General features: G+C 40.4%; 2 protein-coding genes across 6 annotated transcripts in view; one reads left to right on the top strand and one right to left on the bottom strand.

Moving 5' to 3' along the window:
* The window catches only part of RAPH1 (Ras association (RalGDS/AF-6) and pleckstrin homology domains 1), an 81,668-nt gene extending 68,097 nt beyond the window's left edge, over window positions 1-13,571 (top strand). For 4 of the 5 annotated variants that reach the window (XM_031601301.2, XM_031601302.2, XM_090144149.1 and 1 more), the window contains 7 exons: window positions 321-386; window positions 1,152-1,295; window positions 1,948-2,058; window positions 4,292-4,390; window positions 5,043-5,163; window positions 5,815-5,957; window positions 10,476-13,571. In XM_031601301.2, the coding sequence (XP_031457161.2) occupies window positions 321-386; window positions 1,152-1,295; window positions 1,948-2,058; window positions 4,292-4,390; window positions 5,043-5,163; window positions 5,815-5,957; window positions 10,476-12,449 (2,658 nt within the window). In that variant the 3' untranslated portion in view covers window positions 12,450-13,571. The remainder of the gene's footprint in view (window positions 1-320; window positions 387-1,151; window positions 1,296-1,947; window positions 2,059-4,291; window positions 4,391-5,042; window positions 5,164-5,814; window positions 5,958-10,475) is intronic. The other variant, XR_016468313.1, reaches the window with a different exon arrangement.
* Window positions 13,572-17,086: 3,515 nt separating this feature from the next.
* Window positions 17,087-18,376, bottom strand: part of ABI2 (abl interactor 2) — a 59,487-nt gene continuing 58,197 nt past the window's right edge. Inside the window, exon 14 of the transcript XR_016468315.1 lies at window positions 17,087-17,165. The gene's annotated coding sequence lies outside the window, so the exon portion shown is untranslated. The remainder of the gene's footprint in view (window positions 17,166-18,376) is intronic.

Genomic DNA, 18,376 nt, shown 5'->3' with positions numbered 1-18,376 from the left:
TTCAAGTTCACACTACTTTTATTTCTGGATATGTACACCAGTCAGCTTGCTGTGTGGAAAGCCAGGAAAACGTTGTTATGAGACTATTGCTTTAGGATAAGAGTTGGAACTGATTGGTACTTCTGGAAAAGGTGGTTGTTTATTAAGTTCCATGTATGATTTAGCCGTCTGATAGTTTCAACTGGATTATAAAGTTTTGTTTAATTAGAGTATCATTCTTAACACCCTTTTTTCTTACTCCTACAGAAAGGCAATTGAGAAATGTTATTTGGCTTTATTTCAGAATGCCTATAGAAATCCTGACCTTTCTCTTGTTACAGAACTATCTTCTGGGGAAAAAAGAAACCTCTGAGATGGCAGACAGAAATAAAGAGGTGCTGCTAGAGGTGAGACTGCCAAAACAAAAAGAACACCAGCATTTGAAATGAAACTCTAAAACTTTGTGGTTATTGAATCTAATGGATGGATCTGAATGGGAAAATGGAATATGTCACATTTGAGGAAAAATAACTATTTTAATGTCACTGTATTTCATATAAAATAGGTTACTTGAAATGTGTCTTTATTTTCTTTGACAACCAAAATGAGATTACCTGTAATGGTGGTTAAACACAGTTGAAATCTGGAGAACTACTGCTTATCTGTTGACCTGAGATTTTTTTTTAGCACCCTCCAAATTGTTACTCTGTACGAAATGCTGTAGTGTTGGTTCAGTGACGAGTCCATGTTAGAATCTTAAGTTTTATTAATAAGCTAAGTAGTTAAAAACAATTTCAATTACATTTTAAAATAAACCACTAAAAATTAGATTTAAAAAGTGAGTGACAGAAAGGGAAGTTACATAATATTGAACACATAATAATTTACAGAACTAAGGACAACAAAAAAAGGAAGCGTGGAGCAAAGAGATCAAACAAATTATAGCATTCATAAGCTGAAAACAGAATAATTTTGTGACATTTTTGTAGAGACATACCTATGCTGAAGTGTGATAGCTTCCACTTGATCATACTGCACAGAGAAAGACCTTTCCTTATTAAGTGTGCATTCCTTAGGTGTAGAATTTCAGTCTTGATAAAAAGCAAAACAAAACACTGCATGCTGTACGTTCTCTTTCTGTCACTTTCCAAACCACAGTTTTTTTTCTACAGGAATGTTTCTGTGGAAGTTCTGTAACTGTGCCAGAAATTGAAGGAGTTCTGTGGCTGAAAGAAGATGGTAAGAAGTCTTGGAAGAAACGTTACTTTCTTCTACGAGCTTCAGGAATCTACTATGTTCCTAAGGGGAAGGCAAAGGTAGGCTATTTTAAAGCAATTTATCTGTCTTGTTTATTTACCTGTATTGTTTATTGTGCACAAGAGTCAGCTTTATTAGCTGTGCCCTGCCCAGAGCTACATCCTTTAATTAAAAGTGCAGCTTTATTGTGCAAGTGAATTATAGATTTACTATAAATTACTGTGGTGACACTTGATATGAATTGTCTAACCCCACATTTAAAAATGCAAGACAACAGGGGTCTGTTTTTTGAGTGAGTTTGGGGTTAGGTGGTCAGAAATACCCAAGATTCACCGAGATTAATTAACAGCAAATGTAAAACTTCCCAGTCAAATCAGTCCTGTTTAATCCATTCTGATACCAACGCTGAGTAATTATTAGCAGTCTGCTGTAATTGGTTGTCAAGAGACAAAATACAAATGAACACACACAAGACAGAATTTGAAAAAGAATATCCTGATTAAAAAAAAATTCTGATGGAAGAGTTTATAAATGGCTGTATTCCCTTGCTGTACTGGTAGTGTTAGAATCAGATTGAAACTAATGATAGTATTATATTAGTATTGAATCTTAACACTAGAGTGGTTTGATTTTTTTTTTTTTTTTTTTCTTTCAGTGCCTGTGGTTTTCGTATGTAGCTGTTTTGTAAATTAGTATTTTTGTACTTAATAGGTCTCGCGGGATCTCGTGTGCTTTCTACAGCTAGATCATGTCAATGTTTACTATGGACAGGACTATCGGAATAAATACAAAGCTCCCACAGACTACTGCTTAGTGTTGAAGGTAAGAGAATAGTTGTTGCGTGTTCTCTGTGCTCCTCATGACTTTGTAAATGTTTACATATTGCTCTGAATTGCCAGACTGATGACTTATAGGCTATTTAATCGTTCTTTTTGTTCTCAAGTATAACATCAAAATCCTTGGCAGCTGCCTTACAGCAGTTGTTTGTTTATTTCAAAAAAGTATTTTCAAGCAAAATGCCAAATGATTTAAAATCACAGTAAGTCATTGGAAAATATTGATACTGAAAAAATATACCTTACTGTCCATTAAGCCCTCACAGATCCATACTTCTCAAAATTAAGATTGATTTTAAATCTGCAGTATAGCATTATTTAGGGACGTGGTTTAGTGGGCCTGGTGGTGATGGGTTGGCAGTTGGACTAGATGATCTTAAGAGGTCCTTTCCAACATTAATGATTCTAGGAGTCTATGATTCTAGGAATGCAGATTTAGTGGATTTAATGCTCTTTGAAACACTAATGTCAGGGTTTTCCTGTCTTCTCAGAGCATAGGTTCAGAGTTGTGCAGAAATTGGTATTAGTGTCAAGCCTACCCATATTGCCCAACCTGGGGAGACAGGTTGTAAAGGAGGAAACTTCTTAGTATAAAGACAAATAGAAGTACAGGTAGAAAAAACGTTACGAAATCAATGATCTAATCTTAAACCATAGGGTTATTAGTTAATGCTTTTGGTCGTTTTAGATTGCATCAATTTCATAGAATCATAGTGTAGTTTGGGTTGGAAGGGACCTTTAAGATCATCTGGTTCCAACCCTGCTGCTACCAGCAGGGACACCTCCCTCCAGACCAGGTTGCTCACAGCCCCATCCAGCCTGGCCTTGAATGCCTCCAGGGAGGGGGCATCCACAACCTCTCTGAGCAACCTGTTCCAATGTCTCATCACCCTCACAGTAAAGAATTTCTTCCTGATATCTAGTCTAAATCTACCTTCTTCCATTTTAAAGCCATTTCCCCTCCTCCTGTCACTACTTGCCCCTACAAAAAAAAAAAAAAAAAAAAGCAACAGAAACCTTCCTTAACTCTCACACATTGTTCAAAATAGTGTTAGTTCTTGCAAGATAGAGAGCTACAAAGGTATTCAAAATATTTTCACTGTATGTTCGTAGCAAGTAAAGTATTTTCATGAATTTGAAAATGGTGCAAGTAACAAGATAGTTACAGTTCAACTTAAATTTTCCTTCTAACTTTTATCATCTTGTCTCATGTGGTGCTGGTACTGACATCAGTACATTAAAATGGTTGTGCCTGGAGTGTGTGGCTGCTAATCTGTGATGTGAAAAAAACATGTTGCCTTTCTTTTAACAGAGGGCAAAATATTTGGTCCCACTGACAGGTAGATATCAAGTTTGGGACATGAGATTAAGGAAGAAGACATAAAATTGAAATTGGAAATATTTTCTGTGTTCTTACAAGTCACTGGAATAGTTAATTGAATGCAATTAAATGCAAAAATACCACTGTTTATATGTATTTATAAGTTACTTGTATAAAATTGGTTTCTTATGATTGTATGCCACTTCCTATCTATATCATTTTTACAGATGGAGTGAATTATTTTTTCAAGTTTATTGATCACCCAGCATAAACCGGAGTTGTATCTCAATAGATTAAAAAAAATAATAATTTATTACTGTCATGAGCATAAGGGAAGATGTGAGAATGTTGAAGTTAAATTTTTAACATTAGTTAAAAATTTTAGGAGAAGAGTGTCCTCCACACTACTAATATCGGTGCGAGGGAATATTGAAAGACTATTTGTCTCCCTCCAGTGGTGGTTAGTCCGTAGAGCAGTAAAGGAGACAACTCTTTACGCTTTGGCTGTCTCTTGCTTGCAGTTTTTTTTTTTTTTTTTTACAAGCTGAGACTGTTCTGACTACTTGGCTTGAGAGTAGAAACATGTATGAAGAGCCTCAGGGTTCAGAAGGCTCTGTAGGTAGGTAGAAGGTGTAGAACTAAAATACTGGAAGACTCGCCCTTTCCTAGTGTTTCATACCTGAAATCTATGCTCACTAGACATGCTGCCAATCTCTGTGTAAAACAGTTCCCCCTACCTCCTGAAATGCTTTCAAATATTTGTAAGTGAACTCAAAACATGTACTACTATTCAAGAGCTTCCAGCAGTAAATTTGTCTTTATAAAACTTAGCAATTAAATAGCTCTACTTACCTTCCTATCCATTAAAGTAGCGGTAATGGTTAATGTTTTTATGCAGCATCCTCAGATCCAGAAGAAATCCCAGTATATCAAGTATCTTTGCTGTGATGATGTAAGAACTCTACACCAATGGATCAATGGTATCCGCATTGCTAAGGTAACATCCTCCAGCCAGTATTCCATTGTTGTCGTGGTCTGTATGAAACTATTTACAGTTATTTGGCAAAACACGTGCTAAATCCAGCGTGCCTATACTTAACTGTTCTGAATGTCAACTATATGATCTTCTTACATATTTAGTTCTCTAGAAAAAAATGAACCCTTTCCTTCTATTTCTGATAACCTCAATTGCCAAATGACAAAACTGATATCTTGGCTTAATTTTAGCCAGCTCCCTTAATAGACTTTAAAAAGAAGGCTTGTGGGGGAAAAGAAGAGACTTTGGGTTTGACATAATTGTTTTCTATTATCTCCAGGTTGTGTTAGTTTATTCATTGGCCACTCCTTGCATTATTTTGCTGTCCGTTCTAGCAAATTTTTTTAAATTTCTTTTAGCAATTCATTAATAAAAATGCAAAAGTTTGTGGAGAGGAAACTGCCACTGCTGTTAAGTAAATCAAAATGAAATTTGCACTGAATTAATTATGTGTGAAATCCTTCACAGAGAGCGTGCTTTTTTTGTCTCTGGGTGTTTCTCGTTTCTCTGAGGGGGGAAAAAGGTTGAACAAAGAAGCTAAAGTTGAAGATCAACAGACCAAAAAGGGTACACAGCCTATGTAGTAGTTAAATTTGTTTGTCATTTTGCTTAGTATGGGAAGCAACTGTATATGAACTATCAAGATGCACTAAAGAGAACAGAATCAGCATATGACTGGACTTCCTTGTCTAGCTCCAGTATCAAGTCAGGCTCCAGCTCGTCTAGTTTGCCAGGTAATTATGTGACTTGTCTCTTAATAGAAAGATTTAATTACTTTCTTTTCGTTACCAAATAGACTGGAGACTGTAAACAAAGCTATTTGAGGGGGGAATGGATTATTAATCTAAAAATGTGTTTTATGTTACTTGCAGTGGTGTGTGTTTTCAGAACTTGGAGTACTTTGTCATGCACCTCCAAAAGAGTTTGTTTTTCTGATACTGAGAAGAGGAAGCATCCTTTCAAATTTGTGATGCCTCCGTCTTCATGCATTTGAAAAAAAATAAAAATCCAGCTCTATGCTTTAACGATGCAAATGGCTTTTGCTGACTGACATTTTTTTAAATTGGTAATTGGGAAATAGTCACTGCCTAAAGAGAAAGTTCCAGACAATCTCTCAGAGATTCAGAATGGTGATTCTGCTTCTGGGGCAAATTTTGTATGCCTGCAGGAATATGCTCTGTTATTCTTTTTGTTGTCTAGACAGCAGTCTTCAGTGGGCTGGCTGTGAATGGGAACAGAGTAGTTTGTGGGAACAGTGTCATTTGTTGGAATTAAATGTTTAACAAGTGTGACCTGTAAATGTCACATAGAGTTCCATTATAAGCATGGTGGCTTTACTCTTATGTTCAGAAACATATGCTGTCTCTTTACTTTCTTTTAAACAGAATCTCAATCAAATCATTCTAATCAGTCTGACAGTGGAGTTTCTGACACCCAGCCAACTGGACACGTCCGTTCCCAAAGTATTGTCAGCTCCATGTTCTCTGAGGCCTGGAAGCGAGGCACGCAACTGGAGGAATCCAGCAAGGTAACAAGAAGACTTTAGTTTGAGAATCAACACACAACAAAATGCACAAGACAGAGCATTACCTCTTCCACCTCTGTCTGGAGGGGGGATGGATTTTTTTCATCTTTTTTACTCTATGTTATTTACATACACTGCCATGTAATTGGTTTGGGTTTTTTTGTTTGTTTGTTTTTTTCCAGGAATCAGTTTTTCAGGGAATTCACTCATAGAACTTTATGTACTTGTTTTTATTGGTGTGCACAGAAGCCTTCTGGTCTTTGAAGGTGTGCAATGGCCCTTCACAATAATCCTATTAATTAGAGTTGTGTAAAGAACAAATTAAAACAATCAGCTGTTAAAAGCTAACAAATGAAATTAATTCACTAAGATTTTCTTCTGTTAACTAGCCACATCTTTCCACTGTAAAAGTGCAGACAACTGAGACCTGAAAGCAGGTACACCTGTTTAAGGCACGTTCTAGTAGTTTCTATTCCAACGTTTGATATTATATTGTGTGGAAATGAAGGCAGTAAACACAAATACTGTTAGGCAGCAGTATTAAAATCGACTTCATATGTAGTTAAAAACAGATTTGATATCTCCTGTTGCTGATAGAAAGTTACAAAAGACAGTAATCCATTTACTCCTGTGGTCTGTGGTGATTTGGTTAGTTTTATGTCTAGTAGTTGACTGGTGTGGTGAATATCTCCACAGACAGCAGAACTGTCCTTTCATCTAGTTGGTTGTCAGGCTCAAAGGAATTTCCTGAACAGCCGTAGTATTGGTATTAACTGCAGCAATTATGTATGGAAGTACATTGGCAGAACGATGCAGGAAGATAACTTCACTCATGCAATTTTGAGTCTTTCTCAGACTGTAGGTTCAAGCTAGTGAAGCAGGCTTTTTAAAAGAAAACCATGGGTCACTACACCTGACATTGGTGCATCAGATGAATAACTAGAAATAAGACACAACATCACATGTACAAATGAAAAAGTACAGGTGGCGCAATGTGAAAACTGACTTGGCTGTTTTCTTTGAGACCTGTAAATTTTCTGCAGTGTCTGCAGGCTTGGAAATTATCTGAATGTAATAGCAAAGTAGTACACAGCTCAGGAACGTAGCTTGCTAAACTGTGACCCAGATTTTTCTGCTGCATGTGTGCAAAACCTGCTGCATGTTCATCAGCACATGGCTTGTGTATGTGTACAGGATGCATCATTTGTGCAGGGGCTGGGTGGATCAAGAAGACAGGGCATGTGAGCCTGTCTAGCATGTTATCCTACAGAGGTGGAAGAGTACTGCTATGAGACTGTAATGTTACTGTTTTCTGAAGTTTTGGTTTTCATATGAGATCTTGCTTCTGCATTCTATGAAATTCTGGAGAAAAATTGAATTTTAGCACTGTGGACCACTGCTGTTCTTATCTGGTCCATAGTGCCAATGGCAATTGCTCATTTAAATAAACCCCAGTAATTTTTGTTATCTGATTAAAGCATTTTTACAAATAAAATATTCAGACCATTCCCTATTAAGAGCCATCCATGTTTCAAGCTTTCATCAATTGTAATTCCTTTCTATGTACAAATTTACTAAAAGGTGTACTTCTCTTCCTCACACATAGCGCAGGTGAAGGGATCAAACTAAGACATCCAAAGAATCCAAATGAAATTAGCCTTGTAAAATTATAATTTGAAACCATGCTAAGAAAATTCTGAGTAAATTGGTCACAAATTTAACTTAAGAAAAACTACAGTACTTTTTTTTTTTTTTAACCCATGCAGGCCTGCTCCAAGGAAGGGTTAGCAATAGGAAATATTTAACTCTATTACAAGAAAGGAAACAACAGTATTGATACAATTGTAATTTACACAAAAAGGCATTTGCAATTATAGATACTGAGACATGCTGGCTTAGGGAGATTAGTCTCCAAAACAGTATCTTCAGAGTTAGTAATTCTCCAGTGCTTTAGCTTTTGGTGACAGAGCTTGCTTAAGAAATATATAATGGCAGGTTACTGCAAGTTTCAAAATTAATGGAGGCTTGGCTTGTTCAGTATGTCCTTTCCACTTCTGCAACTGTCTCTTCCCCATGTCACCCTTCTCTTACCCTCTTCAATAAGCAGGGTAGAACAGAGCATCTCTTGGCTCAGCAGGTTGATGACGTTGAGGCTGGTTGGGATGTTGCACTGGTTGGCTATGGTTCTGCCTGCTTTTCCCCCATTTAAAGGCACCAATAATTTCACTTCCATTTTTTGACATTGAAAATATACTGAGATTTACACATCTGTCATGTTTGACTGAAATTCGCAAACCAGTCTAAATGCAACTGTCACAACAAGAGACTGCAAACAGTTCAAATGCAGAAAGCTTGTTTACTTAGGAAAAACAGCTAAAGAAACTTCACAGTACTATTTTAAGCAGTAGTTACGGCTATTTTTATAGGATTTCTGGGATTTCCATATAGCCATTATGATATATGATAGAAATACGAATTGAGATAGTATGCAGTGCAGTCAGTCATTTATAAGATACATGGGGCATTGCCTAGCAATAAGGATAAACAAGGACAGTGATCTGTTTCAAGGTTTTTCTATAAGGAAAACCTGATTGAAATTTTTTTCTGATTGTGGAAATGTAATTTGCTTACATGAGAGTGGGAACAGATTGCCATCCTGAGATATGCTAATCTTTCCCGTTTGCTCACTGTGAAAACAACTGTCTTCAATGGATGAGGTAAACCTAAGATTTAAATAGCCGCCTTTCCAAAATGCCAGTTCATATTTTGAAAGATTATAAAGAACGCTGTGTTCACCTGCACACATTCATCACAGCTGGGCAGTGAAAAAATCTCATTGTCTTGTTTTTCTTGTTAGATTTTGAAATTGTTATTTCAAATGAGATGCTACACATGATGTCAAAAAAAGTTCTGTGTGCTTTATGTGACAAGGCATGAGGGACAGTTCCCTGTTTCAGATTCTCTAAAATCTTGCTGTTCAGAGATAGCTATTCTTTCGCTCAGTCTCCCTATCTGTTTTATGCTGCTTTTATTTTTCCTGTTGCCTTTTGCTGTCCCAGGTATCAAAAGCGAAGCTCAGCACAGCTAAGGTCAGCACACCCGTGGTGCCTTATGCAGGGCAGAATTAAGGTCAGGGGCTGCTACTTGAAAATACATTAACTTGAGTGATTGGGAGAATGGTAATTCCAGACTAACAATATGCAAGAGATCAAGATTTCCCCTTGCTTGTGTGAACATGCTGATGTAGCTCCAGAGCTACGTACAGTCTTGCCTTACATGCTTAATATGACAGGTAGAGGCACATCTACATTACTTGTAAATTATTGTTTCTTACTATAATATTTCTGTGTTATTCCTGTGCATATAGAAACTGTGCACCTGTGTTTAAAACAATTGTAAGCAAGCTTATGCAGCACAAATAAGCATAATTGGGCTAATTTGTGGCAAAATATACACCAGTGAAGTTAGGTACTGAGTGTGTTTAGTTGCCGTTTTGGTATTACATTTCTAATGCATGATTTTAAGCTGTGCACTGTGAAGATGACAACTTGTCTTGAGCAAAACCACTTTGTACCAGGTGGTTGTAGTTCTGATAAACTTGAATAATGTCATTATCTTTTTAATTTTTAATAAGAATGTAGGTTTACAATTTTAAAGAAACAATTTAACAAAAACAAAACCCAATAAGTAGACTAAAGCATTGCCTGCTGCTTTTCCATTGCTGTTTCCCTTATAAAAATCTCCCCAGTCTTTCTTTTTTCTGAATAACATAATAGCTGCATGCCTAGCTTTTCCAAGCTAACTCTCTCTAAGCATTTTCTTCCGGGGAAGTTTTCTTAGAAGTCTTCATTACTCCCTCTTTCTGCTTTTTTTTTTTTTCTCTCGACAGCGTTTGATGTCAGAGCATGTGGAATAGAAGGATCTCAGAATCTCCATAGAGCTTGCTCTTCATGTGTTTTAGAGCAGTTCAGGATTTCTGCGCTCTGTAATGCTAAGCAGTGTTAAGGCCTAAGCTAACAACATGAAGGCTTGCCAGATGCTCAGGGAGACCTGGCTATGGTTTTACTCTAGTTTTACTGAGTGAAGAAATGCCTGCAGGCTCTTGATCTGCATGGTGTCATTTGTTGTGGACAGGGGCACTCTGGGCAATGTTCAGTTTGATTCATTATGCTTGCTCCCAGGAGGATCAGTGATTCTCACTTGGTACAGCTGTCCCCCAGAACAGCTCCCTGCTGTTAAGCATAGCTTGGAGTAGACCTGGCTCCAGTGATTCTTGCCAGCTCCCCCTACTGGCTTGGCTGGCCGTACTGTACAGTTCAGGCTTGTCAGTGTAAAGGACTATCTCTTGCTGCATTGTTTTCCTAATATTCCTGCATGCTATAATCCTGCCACTTAATTTTTAATGATAGGCACATTTAGACCTTGACTTCATAATCTCTTTGTCTCCCTCCCTCCCTCCCTCCCTCTCTCTCTCTATCTTTTTCTCCCTCTCTACTTTCACTAAAAATCCCTTCCCAATAGGCGCGAATGGAGCCTGCAGGTCGGCCCTTCATCTCTGTTGCACCTCCTGTGTCCCCACAGACAAAAGTGGTGACCCCCTATACAGCATCACAGCCATCTCCCCCCCTTCCCCCTCCTCCCCCTCCTCCTCCTCCCCCCCCACCTCCTCCTCCTCCTCCCCCACCTCCGCTCCCCAGCCAGGCCGCCCCATCTGCTGCCTCACCTGCTGCCATGTTTGTTAAGTACAGCACCATCACCAGGTTGCAGAATGCTGCCCAGCACGGTGGGCCTTTTTCCAAGGCCCCTGCTGCTGCGCAGCAGCCCCCCCTGCCCCCTCCGTCCTCTGGCAAGCCTCAGATACTGGTACCGCCCAATGGAGTCATGCCACCTCCCCCCCCTCCTCCTCCTCCCCCCACACCAGGCTCAGCCATGGCACAGCTGAAGCCGGCACCTGTTGCCCCCTCTGTACCACAGTTCACACCTCCACCGCCCCCTCCCAAAATCCACCAGGTTCAACCAAATGTAAGTCAGGCTGCTGCTGCCTCACCATTGCCACCACCTCCTCCCCCTGTGCCAGCCCCACCACCACCCCAAGCACCCCCAAAGCCTCTCATGACAGCTCTCCCCCCACAGCCTAGCAGGAAGGCAGCATCACCGGGGGTCTCGCACATCACCCCCCCTGTGCCAGTTCCCTTGCCTCTTGCAATTAAGAAACAGCCAAGTGTCACATCTCCCCAGGTGCCTCCGCTGCCCCCGGCCCCTCCAGGCCCCACTCCTCCCCCAACATTTCCAAAGCAACAGAGTTTTTCTATGAAGCCTCCCCCATCACCTCAGTCCCCAGTGCCGTCAGTAGTGAAGCAGATAGTCAGCCAGTTCCCACCTCCTCCCACCCCACCTGCCACTGAGCCCCAGCCTCTGAAACCCCTTCCATTGAGTGTGGCTCCCCAGTCACCTCCAGCAGTGAAGGCAAAACCCAAATGGCAGCCTGCCTCTGCTCCCTCACCGGATTTCCCACCTCCTCCACCAGAGAGCAGTTTAGTATTTCCTCCTCCACCTCCTTCCCCAGCTACCTCTGCAGGTTCTCCCCCTCCTGACAAATCAGGGTCTCCAGTCAAAAAGACCAGCAAGACATCAAGCCCTGGAGCAAAGAAACCGCCTCCAACACCTCAGCGGAACTCCAGCATCAAGTCCACCAGCTCCACTGAGTACAATGAGTCCAAGAGACCTTCGGTGGACCGCCTTGTCAGCAAATTTGCACACCCACCAGAGCCATCAGGGTCTCCATCAAAGGAGTCATCACCTCCTGTGGCCCCTCCAAAGCCTGGAAAGCTCAATCTCTCTGGCGTGAGCTTGCCCATTGTCCTTCCACAGGGAGGGATCCCGGCCAAGGCTCCTGCTCCAGGTGTATCTGGGAAGGAACCTATGGTTGAATTTCCTTCTCCACCATCGGATTCAGACTTTCCACCACCACCACCTGAAATAGATCTTCCTCTCCCCCCTGTTGAGATACCATCTGTGTTTTCAGGCAGCACTTCTCCAAAAGTTGCTGTGGTCAACCCTCAGCCTCAGGCGTGGTCGAAACCATCAGTTAAAAAAGCTCCACCACCCACACGTCCTAAGCGGAACGACAGCACTCGGCTGACACAGGCAGACGTCGCGGAGTCACCGGCAACACCTGGCCCCCAAGTGCCCACTTCACCCAAGTCTAGCCTTAGCGTTCAGCCAGGATTCCTGGCAGACCTCAACCGGACGCTGCAGCGGAAATCCATCACCCGGCACGGCTCCCTCTCCTCTGCACGGATGTCCAGAGCAGAGCCCACTGCCACCATGGACGACATGGCCTTGCCGCCGCCCCCACCAGAGCTTCTGGCTGACCAGCAGAAGACGAGCAGTTTCGGCGGCAGCCATATATCTGGTTATGCAACACTACGGAGGGGGCCACCCCCCGCGCCTCCCAAAAGGGATCAGAACACTAAGTTGTCACGGGACTGGTAGTCGGTTACCTGGGGCTGGTGCTCTCCATGACTTGTGGGCTGCTCTGTGATCAGCCAACCCGTGATGTTGTGCACTTGGAGAGAATGTGGGGACATGGATAATAGCCTTGTCATAAGAGGTGATCTCAAACTGTAGCCAAGGCTAAAGATAGAGACATTCCCCCTTCATGGCTAGGCCAAAACAGTTGGGGGCTGGGGTTGTCAGTATTTTATTGGGGGAGGTGGGTAGAGAGGCATTGACTTAACGTTTTCGATTTCTTTTACCCTTCATATGGATTGGACCAAAATCCCTTTTTCTTACTTTTTCTGCATTTGGGGGGAAGATAATTTTTTGTAGTGTCTGTCCATGTGAGACATGTTTGTGCATGTATTATAAGTGTAGGTATATAATATATTGTGATATACTTCATTGCAATTATAGAAGATAACCAGAATGTTTTTGTAGATCCGTATTTATTGTTTCAGTCGCTATATTATTGGGAATCAGACTCTGTAACCAGTCCAATCTGATTGTAAAGATGAAACTGTCGGGGGCACTTTAAAGAAAGGAGAAAGGAGAAGAAAAAAATAGAAGCAGGGAAAAAAAAAAAAACCAACAATTTGGCAGTTTGTGATGGGTAAATGGTGCAGAGTTGAGATGTTGGTAATTGCACGTTGGTCATTGATGGAAAAATACAAACACAACATACCAAAACATTCTGGTCATAATACTACTGAAAACGAGTATGTTATGAGGAAGAAAATAGATTTTATATATAGTGGGCTGGAGTGAAATATATTTATACTATAAAGAACCTCCCCCTTCCTTCCAAATAGTTTAAAAATATACACTGCTACAAATTAATTCAAAGTTATTTGTCCATGAATAACTAGGATAAGTATATATTATTCCAATCCATTATGCATCTTAACTTTATAGTAGGCTTGATCATTTGTTTTTATGACACAAGGTGACTATTTCTGTTAACCCCTTCTGAAAGCTGCCAGGACTCCTGCAACCAGTGCCGACCCACAAGGCTGACCCCTGTGGATGCACCACTTGTACGTGTAACTCTTTCCCTGAACAAACAGGTAGGTTTTGGCAGAGCGTTACGTTCTCAAATGAACATACGTAGCACAGTCTCGTGCTGTCTGTGCCCAGTAAGATGTGTTACCTTTACAGAAACAAGTGTCTGGAAACAGTTAAAAGTACTGCTTGTAATTCATTAGTAGTTGTCAGGAAACACTGCTTTCTAGAAAGAGAGAAAGTATTGGTAACTTGAGGCAAACAGAGCTGCAATTCTCTTTTCTTTGACCTGCCAGAAACTGTGACCAACACATAAAGCTGTTAATTATGAAGTTGCACTTCTAACAGTCAGGGGGAGTACTGGAAAAAATAATCTTTGAGAGGCAATAACGTTTGCAGACGGTTTTAAGGGGCTGCATGAGTAGGAAATATTTGCTTTGTTTTTTTGGTTTTTTTGTTTGTTTGCCACAGAGTCGCAATCACGGCATCAGGTACCACAGTCCTTTTTTTGTACTTCAGAAGTTTCATGATGCTGCTTTAGCCATGGCTTGGACACAGTAATTTAGTGTAGATAGCGTAAGTGCTCTTGTGTGTTATGCATGCTCCTTACAGGGTAGTGGTACACAATCTATGTAAGTTAAGCAGAATATTGGGCCTATACCTAAGCCATCCTTGGTTGTTATAATTTCTTTGGTCACAACAGGGATGCTGTCAAGGCTCAGATGTCAAAAAGATTTTATTATTGTTTACCTTTTCTCTAAAAGCAAGCATTATTACATGCCTTCCTTCCCCCAAAAAGTGAAACAAAGGCAGTAGTTTAACCGGACAGTGTCTTCGAGTGTGTAAAGTAAGATACAAGCTAAGCTCTTGGTAGAGAAATTCAGGCTGATAGAAATATTGTGAGAAGGTTTGCTGTTCCTTTTTTATAGTTTTTTTTTAATCTAAATAATAAATGTCTTTGTGAATAATTTATCAATAGGAAAAAGTTTGCCAATTAGAAGGAAAAATGACACATCTATAACTATATAATTTTAAATAAGTGCATCGTGAAAAGAGAAAAATCAATGGTGCTGTCTCTGCTTTCCTGTTTCATACCCCTTCTTGAAATCTCTTTCAGCACTTCTGGAAGTTATTTTAGTATTTCAGACTAGTTTTTTTGAGCAATAAGGATATACCATTGTGTGCATTTTTAAAGCACTGATGTGGAAAGGCACTTTTTTTCTATCTTTCAGATTGTTCACAAATTTTTGTTTCTACTACTTTTGTGCTTATGAAGTGTCCTTAAAAGCATTTATGTTGTTGATTTTGAGCATGCTCAGTATAGCTGGCTAGTAAGTTAATAGAAAAATTGTTAAGCTATACTGGAATTCATAGGTGCTGTAATTTTCTATGTTGGTCCTCCTGCTGCTTTGTACTGTATACAGCTCCTGGGGCTCGTACCCACCAGTGGTGCAAAATGTGTGCAGACAGTCATAACTCCCCAGCTGATACTGGCAATAGGTAGGCGGCACATTCTCTGCTTCCTGATAGGGTGCATATGTGAGTTGATGCAGTGTGTGCTCCCAGACGAGAGCAATCAGGGAATTCTGCTTATCTCCTCTTTTTTTTCCCTGCAAAACAGTTCCATTGGTGGGTGACAGTTCCATTTTTTCTTCTGTTCATTCAGTGCAGGTGCCTCTGGGATTTTGCATTTGGCAGAGCAATGTTTTGAGTGCAGGTTTTTCTGAGGTATTTGAGCTTTGTTCCTTTAATGTTCCTGTGCCCGAGTTCATATACCCACTATCTCCCACGAGACAGTAAATCCATGCTTAATTTTGCAGGCTACTAAAGAGCTTGCTGGGAGACAGAAATTGAATACCAACTTTACAGCAGAAAGAATGAGCATCAGCAAAGGTGGCACCCTTCTTAGTACAACTTCCTTCATTAGTAAGTAGTCATACAGAAATATAGCAAGTGGCTGCAGCTTTCTTTCAGATAACCACTGAAATCTGGATACAGAGTGGTTTGGAAAACCTGGATGCCTTTTCACTTTCTGAGACCTGTTGACATAACTTGCTTTTCTAGTGTATTTACTGTTTTTATGACAGTAAATATGTATGCCTTATTTACTAGTAAGCTGTTTTTGCCCTTGTGCACTGGTTTTGGAATTCTACTGTTTTCTTTGCTAAAATTATCAGAAAACAAAGAGCCAAATTTCAGACATGCAGCAAGATGCTTCTTGCTGCAAACATGGGGCTGTATTTTGGCACTATTCAAATGAATAAGTGAGAGCAGAGCTAGCACACTCTGTACACAAAGATAGCACATGCTTTCATCCTAGAATGCTGAAAATGGATAGCTGTAATTACATGTATGTACATTACATGTACTCATAATGTCAGGAAAAGCCTTGCTTCTGCAGGAGTTTCTGTGAGCAGATAGTGGCATTTTGTACTCTATTCCAGTGCCCGTTCTTTCAGATTTCCTCTCTGCCAGGCAGTGGTGGCATCTGCCTCTTCAGGTAGCAGGGCTCTGTTCAGCCAGCAGAGAGCGGAGTTCTCTGCGTGCGGTGTGGGTGTAAAAAACAGGGGCTCACAGACTTCCATTTTATTCTGCTCTTGGGGAATTGCTTTTGAAGGGAAAACTAGGGTTTCGTAACAGCGGTAACCAGAGGGGAGAAAAGAGATAACAAGAAAGCTTTTTAGCAAGTGGTTCTAAATAAATAATTGGTAACACGTTTGAGGTGGACATGCCAGTCTTCTGTTTTGTGTTTCAAAACAGGAAGGAGGCACAAGTCCCACAAAAAAAGAAAGTAATGTAGTTATTTCAGTTCTTTTACATGGAAATTACCTGCTTTCCTCTGCGCAGTAGCTTCCTCATGCAACAAAAGACTACTTGCTCTGACTTGGTGCACAGCCTCAAAGCCAAAGAGCTCCTCTCCTGAACTTACTGTGCAATTTCCTGCAGAGCACCAGGGAACGACTGACGCATCAGGGAGACATCAAGGTACCTGAATCACTTTGGGAGAGGGAGCAATATTTTAACAAGTGCATTTTAAGATTTACTGTTGTGGAGGTGCACGTGTGGAGTTTTGTTGTTGTTGTTTTCCTGATTTCTTTGTTCTGTGCTCTTTGGCAACCAGGTAGCACAAATCAAAATAGCCAGTCTTGCTCTGGGTTAAAATTATTTCTTTACATATTTAAAGGAACCAAAAGTGCTGTTTCAGCATCAGAAGGGCAAAAAAGATTTTTTTTTTCTGCTTTATGCAGTTTTCTGTAATGACTTAAATTGTTGTACTTCAGTGGTACCATTACTGGTAAAATTCTCTTATTTTGAATAAGATAAATGGGTCTTACTTTGAGCATTACTTACAGTAGTGAGTCGCATTAAAATCACTTGCATCTCCTTGATTAACTGGGACATTGTATGGCTCAGTGGCTTTAACTGTATCTGGAGAACATTTGCTGTGATAGAGAGTAAGATTTACCATCTGAAAATATTGTTAACATAGAGCCAAATTCTCAGAGCTGGAGTAGTTTTTTTATTCAATTTGTTACCTGCAGAATTTGACACTTGATGCTCTTCCTGGGTTTTAGTATTTACTTCAAAGTAGCAGCAATAGTTTATAAAGGTATTTTCTGTTTGGCATAAATAGGCTGATAAGATGGAAGTCATGCACATGTACTTTCTTGGAGTTTTGTCTCAGTCCAAACACAAGAGCAACGTAAACTCCTGTCAGAAGGTAGTAAAGATAGTGAAGATGCAATCAGAACATATGAGCATTTTTGTTTTCTTGGTGGGGTTTTTCCTTTTTTTCCCCTCATTGTGAAGATGTAGAATTATATTCTTGTTCAAATGGTGCTCCTAACCTGGGGCCAAGGGCAGCCTTATTTCTTTGGTGGTAGGAGCTTCCTTATTTGTGGCTCCTGGTGTTCAGCTTTGTGTTCCTTTTTTCACTTGGAGTAGACTGCAATCCAGAGAGCATTTAACACACTACAGCTTTCCCTTACACGTTTCTATAAAATGCTGGTGGTTTTTAAACTTTTTATTTTAGAAATGTAAGTATGTTTCTCTAAAATAATTTTCCTTTCTGAATTCCTTTTCTCCTTCAGTTAAAAAAAAAAGTGACAACCAGCATTACAGTGCAAAGGTCAGCGCTCACTAATTCTGCAATCCAATGGGACACAGGCTTTGTCTAGTTTTGAAAAGTTTTAAGCCTCTAAATTGCAAATGATCGGCCATCATTAACTGCCACTTACGTGGGAGAAATAAGGACAAGGATTCAGTGAGCTCTGTTCATGAGAATTGTACCTCCTCAAGGAGGAGAGCTAGAGAAGAACTGGGAGGAACAGGAGCTGGTGCTCCATCTATGCCTAGTCCCCTACAGCAGGAATTTAGTGAGGGGAATGAGTGAGAAGAAACTTGAATAACAGATTTTGGAAACCCCCTTAAGTGTTAACACTTAAAGGCAATCTGTCTGTTACAACACTTTGGAATTGAACCAACTGTTCCTTGGAAAATAGTTCTCTCTCACTCAGGAATTCCTAAGATGCCAAAGATGCATTCAGAGCTAAATTTCAGGTACGCAGATGTGCTTGCAGCAGCTGCTCCTGAGGCTAAGCTGCCAGGGGCTGCAGCTGCTGTGAGCTGCCCTGCAGCCCTTGCCTTGACACACCACTGTACATAACTGAGTACAGACCTGCAAGGGGCGTGGGCAAAGGCCAGTTTAGCTAGAGAACCTGTGCTCAAAGACTCCCTTGTTGCTAATTTGATGCAGCACTTTTACTTATACTTTAAAAAGGAAAATCAATACTTTCCCAAGTTACATTGAAATCTTAGGTTTCATCCTAGTGGACTGCCATGGACCAGAAATTAACTGGAGCAGCAGTTATGGCTTACACTAACTACTGTCAGCAGCCACTAGTGATATCCTGTACGATACT

Source organism: Phasianus colchicus, chromosome 7 (genome assembly GCF_987193195.1).
Source record: "Phasianus colchicus chromosome 7, bPhaCol1.hap1.1, whole genome shotgun sequence".
Lineage (NCBI taxonomy): Eukaryota > Metazoa > Chordata > Aves > Galliformes > Phasianidae > Phasianus > Phasianus colchicus.
This window is presented reverse-complemented; position numbering and strand designations above follow the sequence as displayed.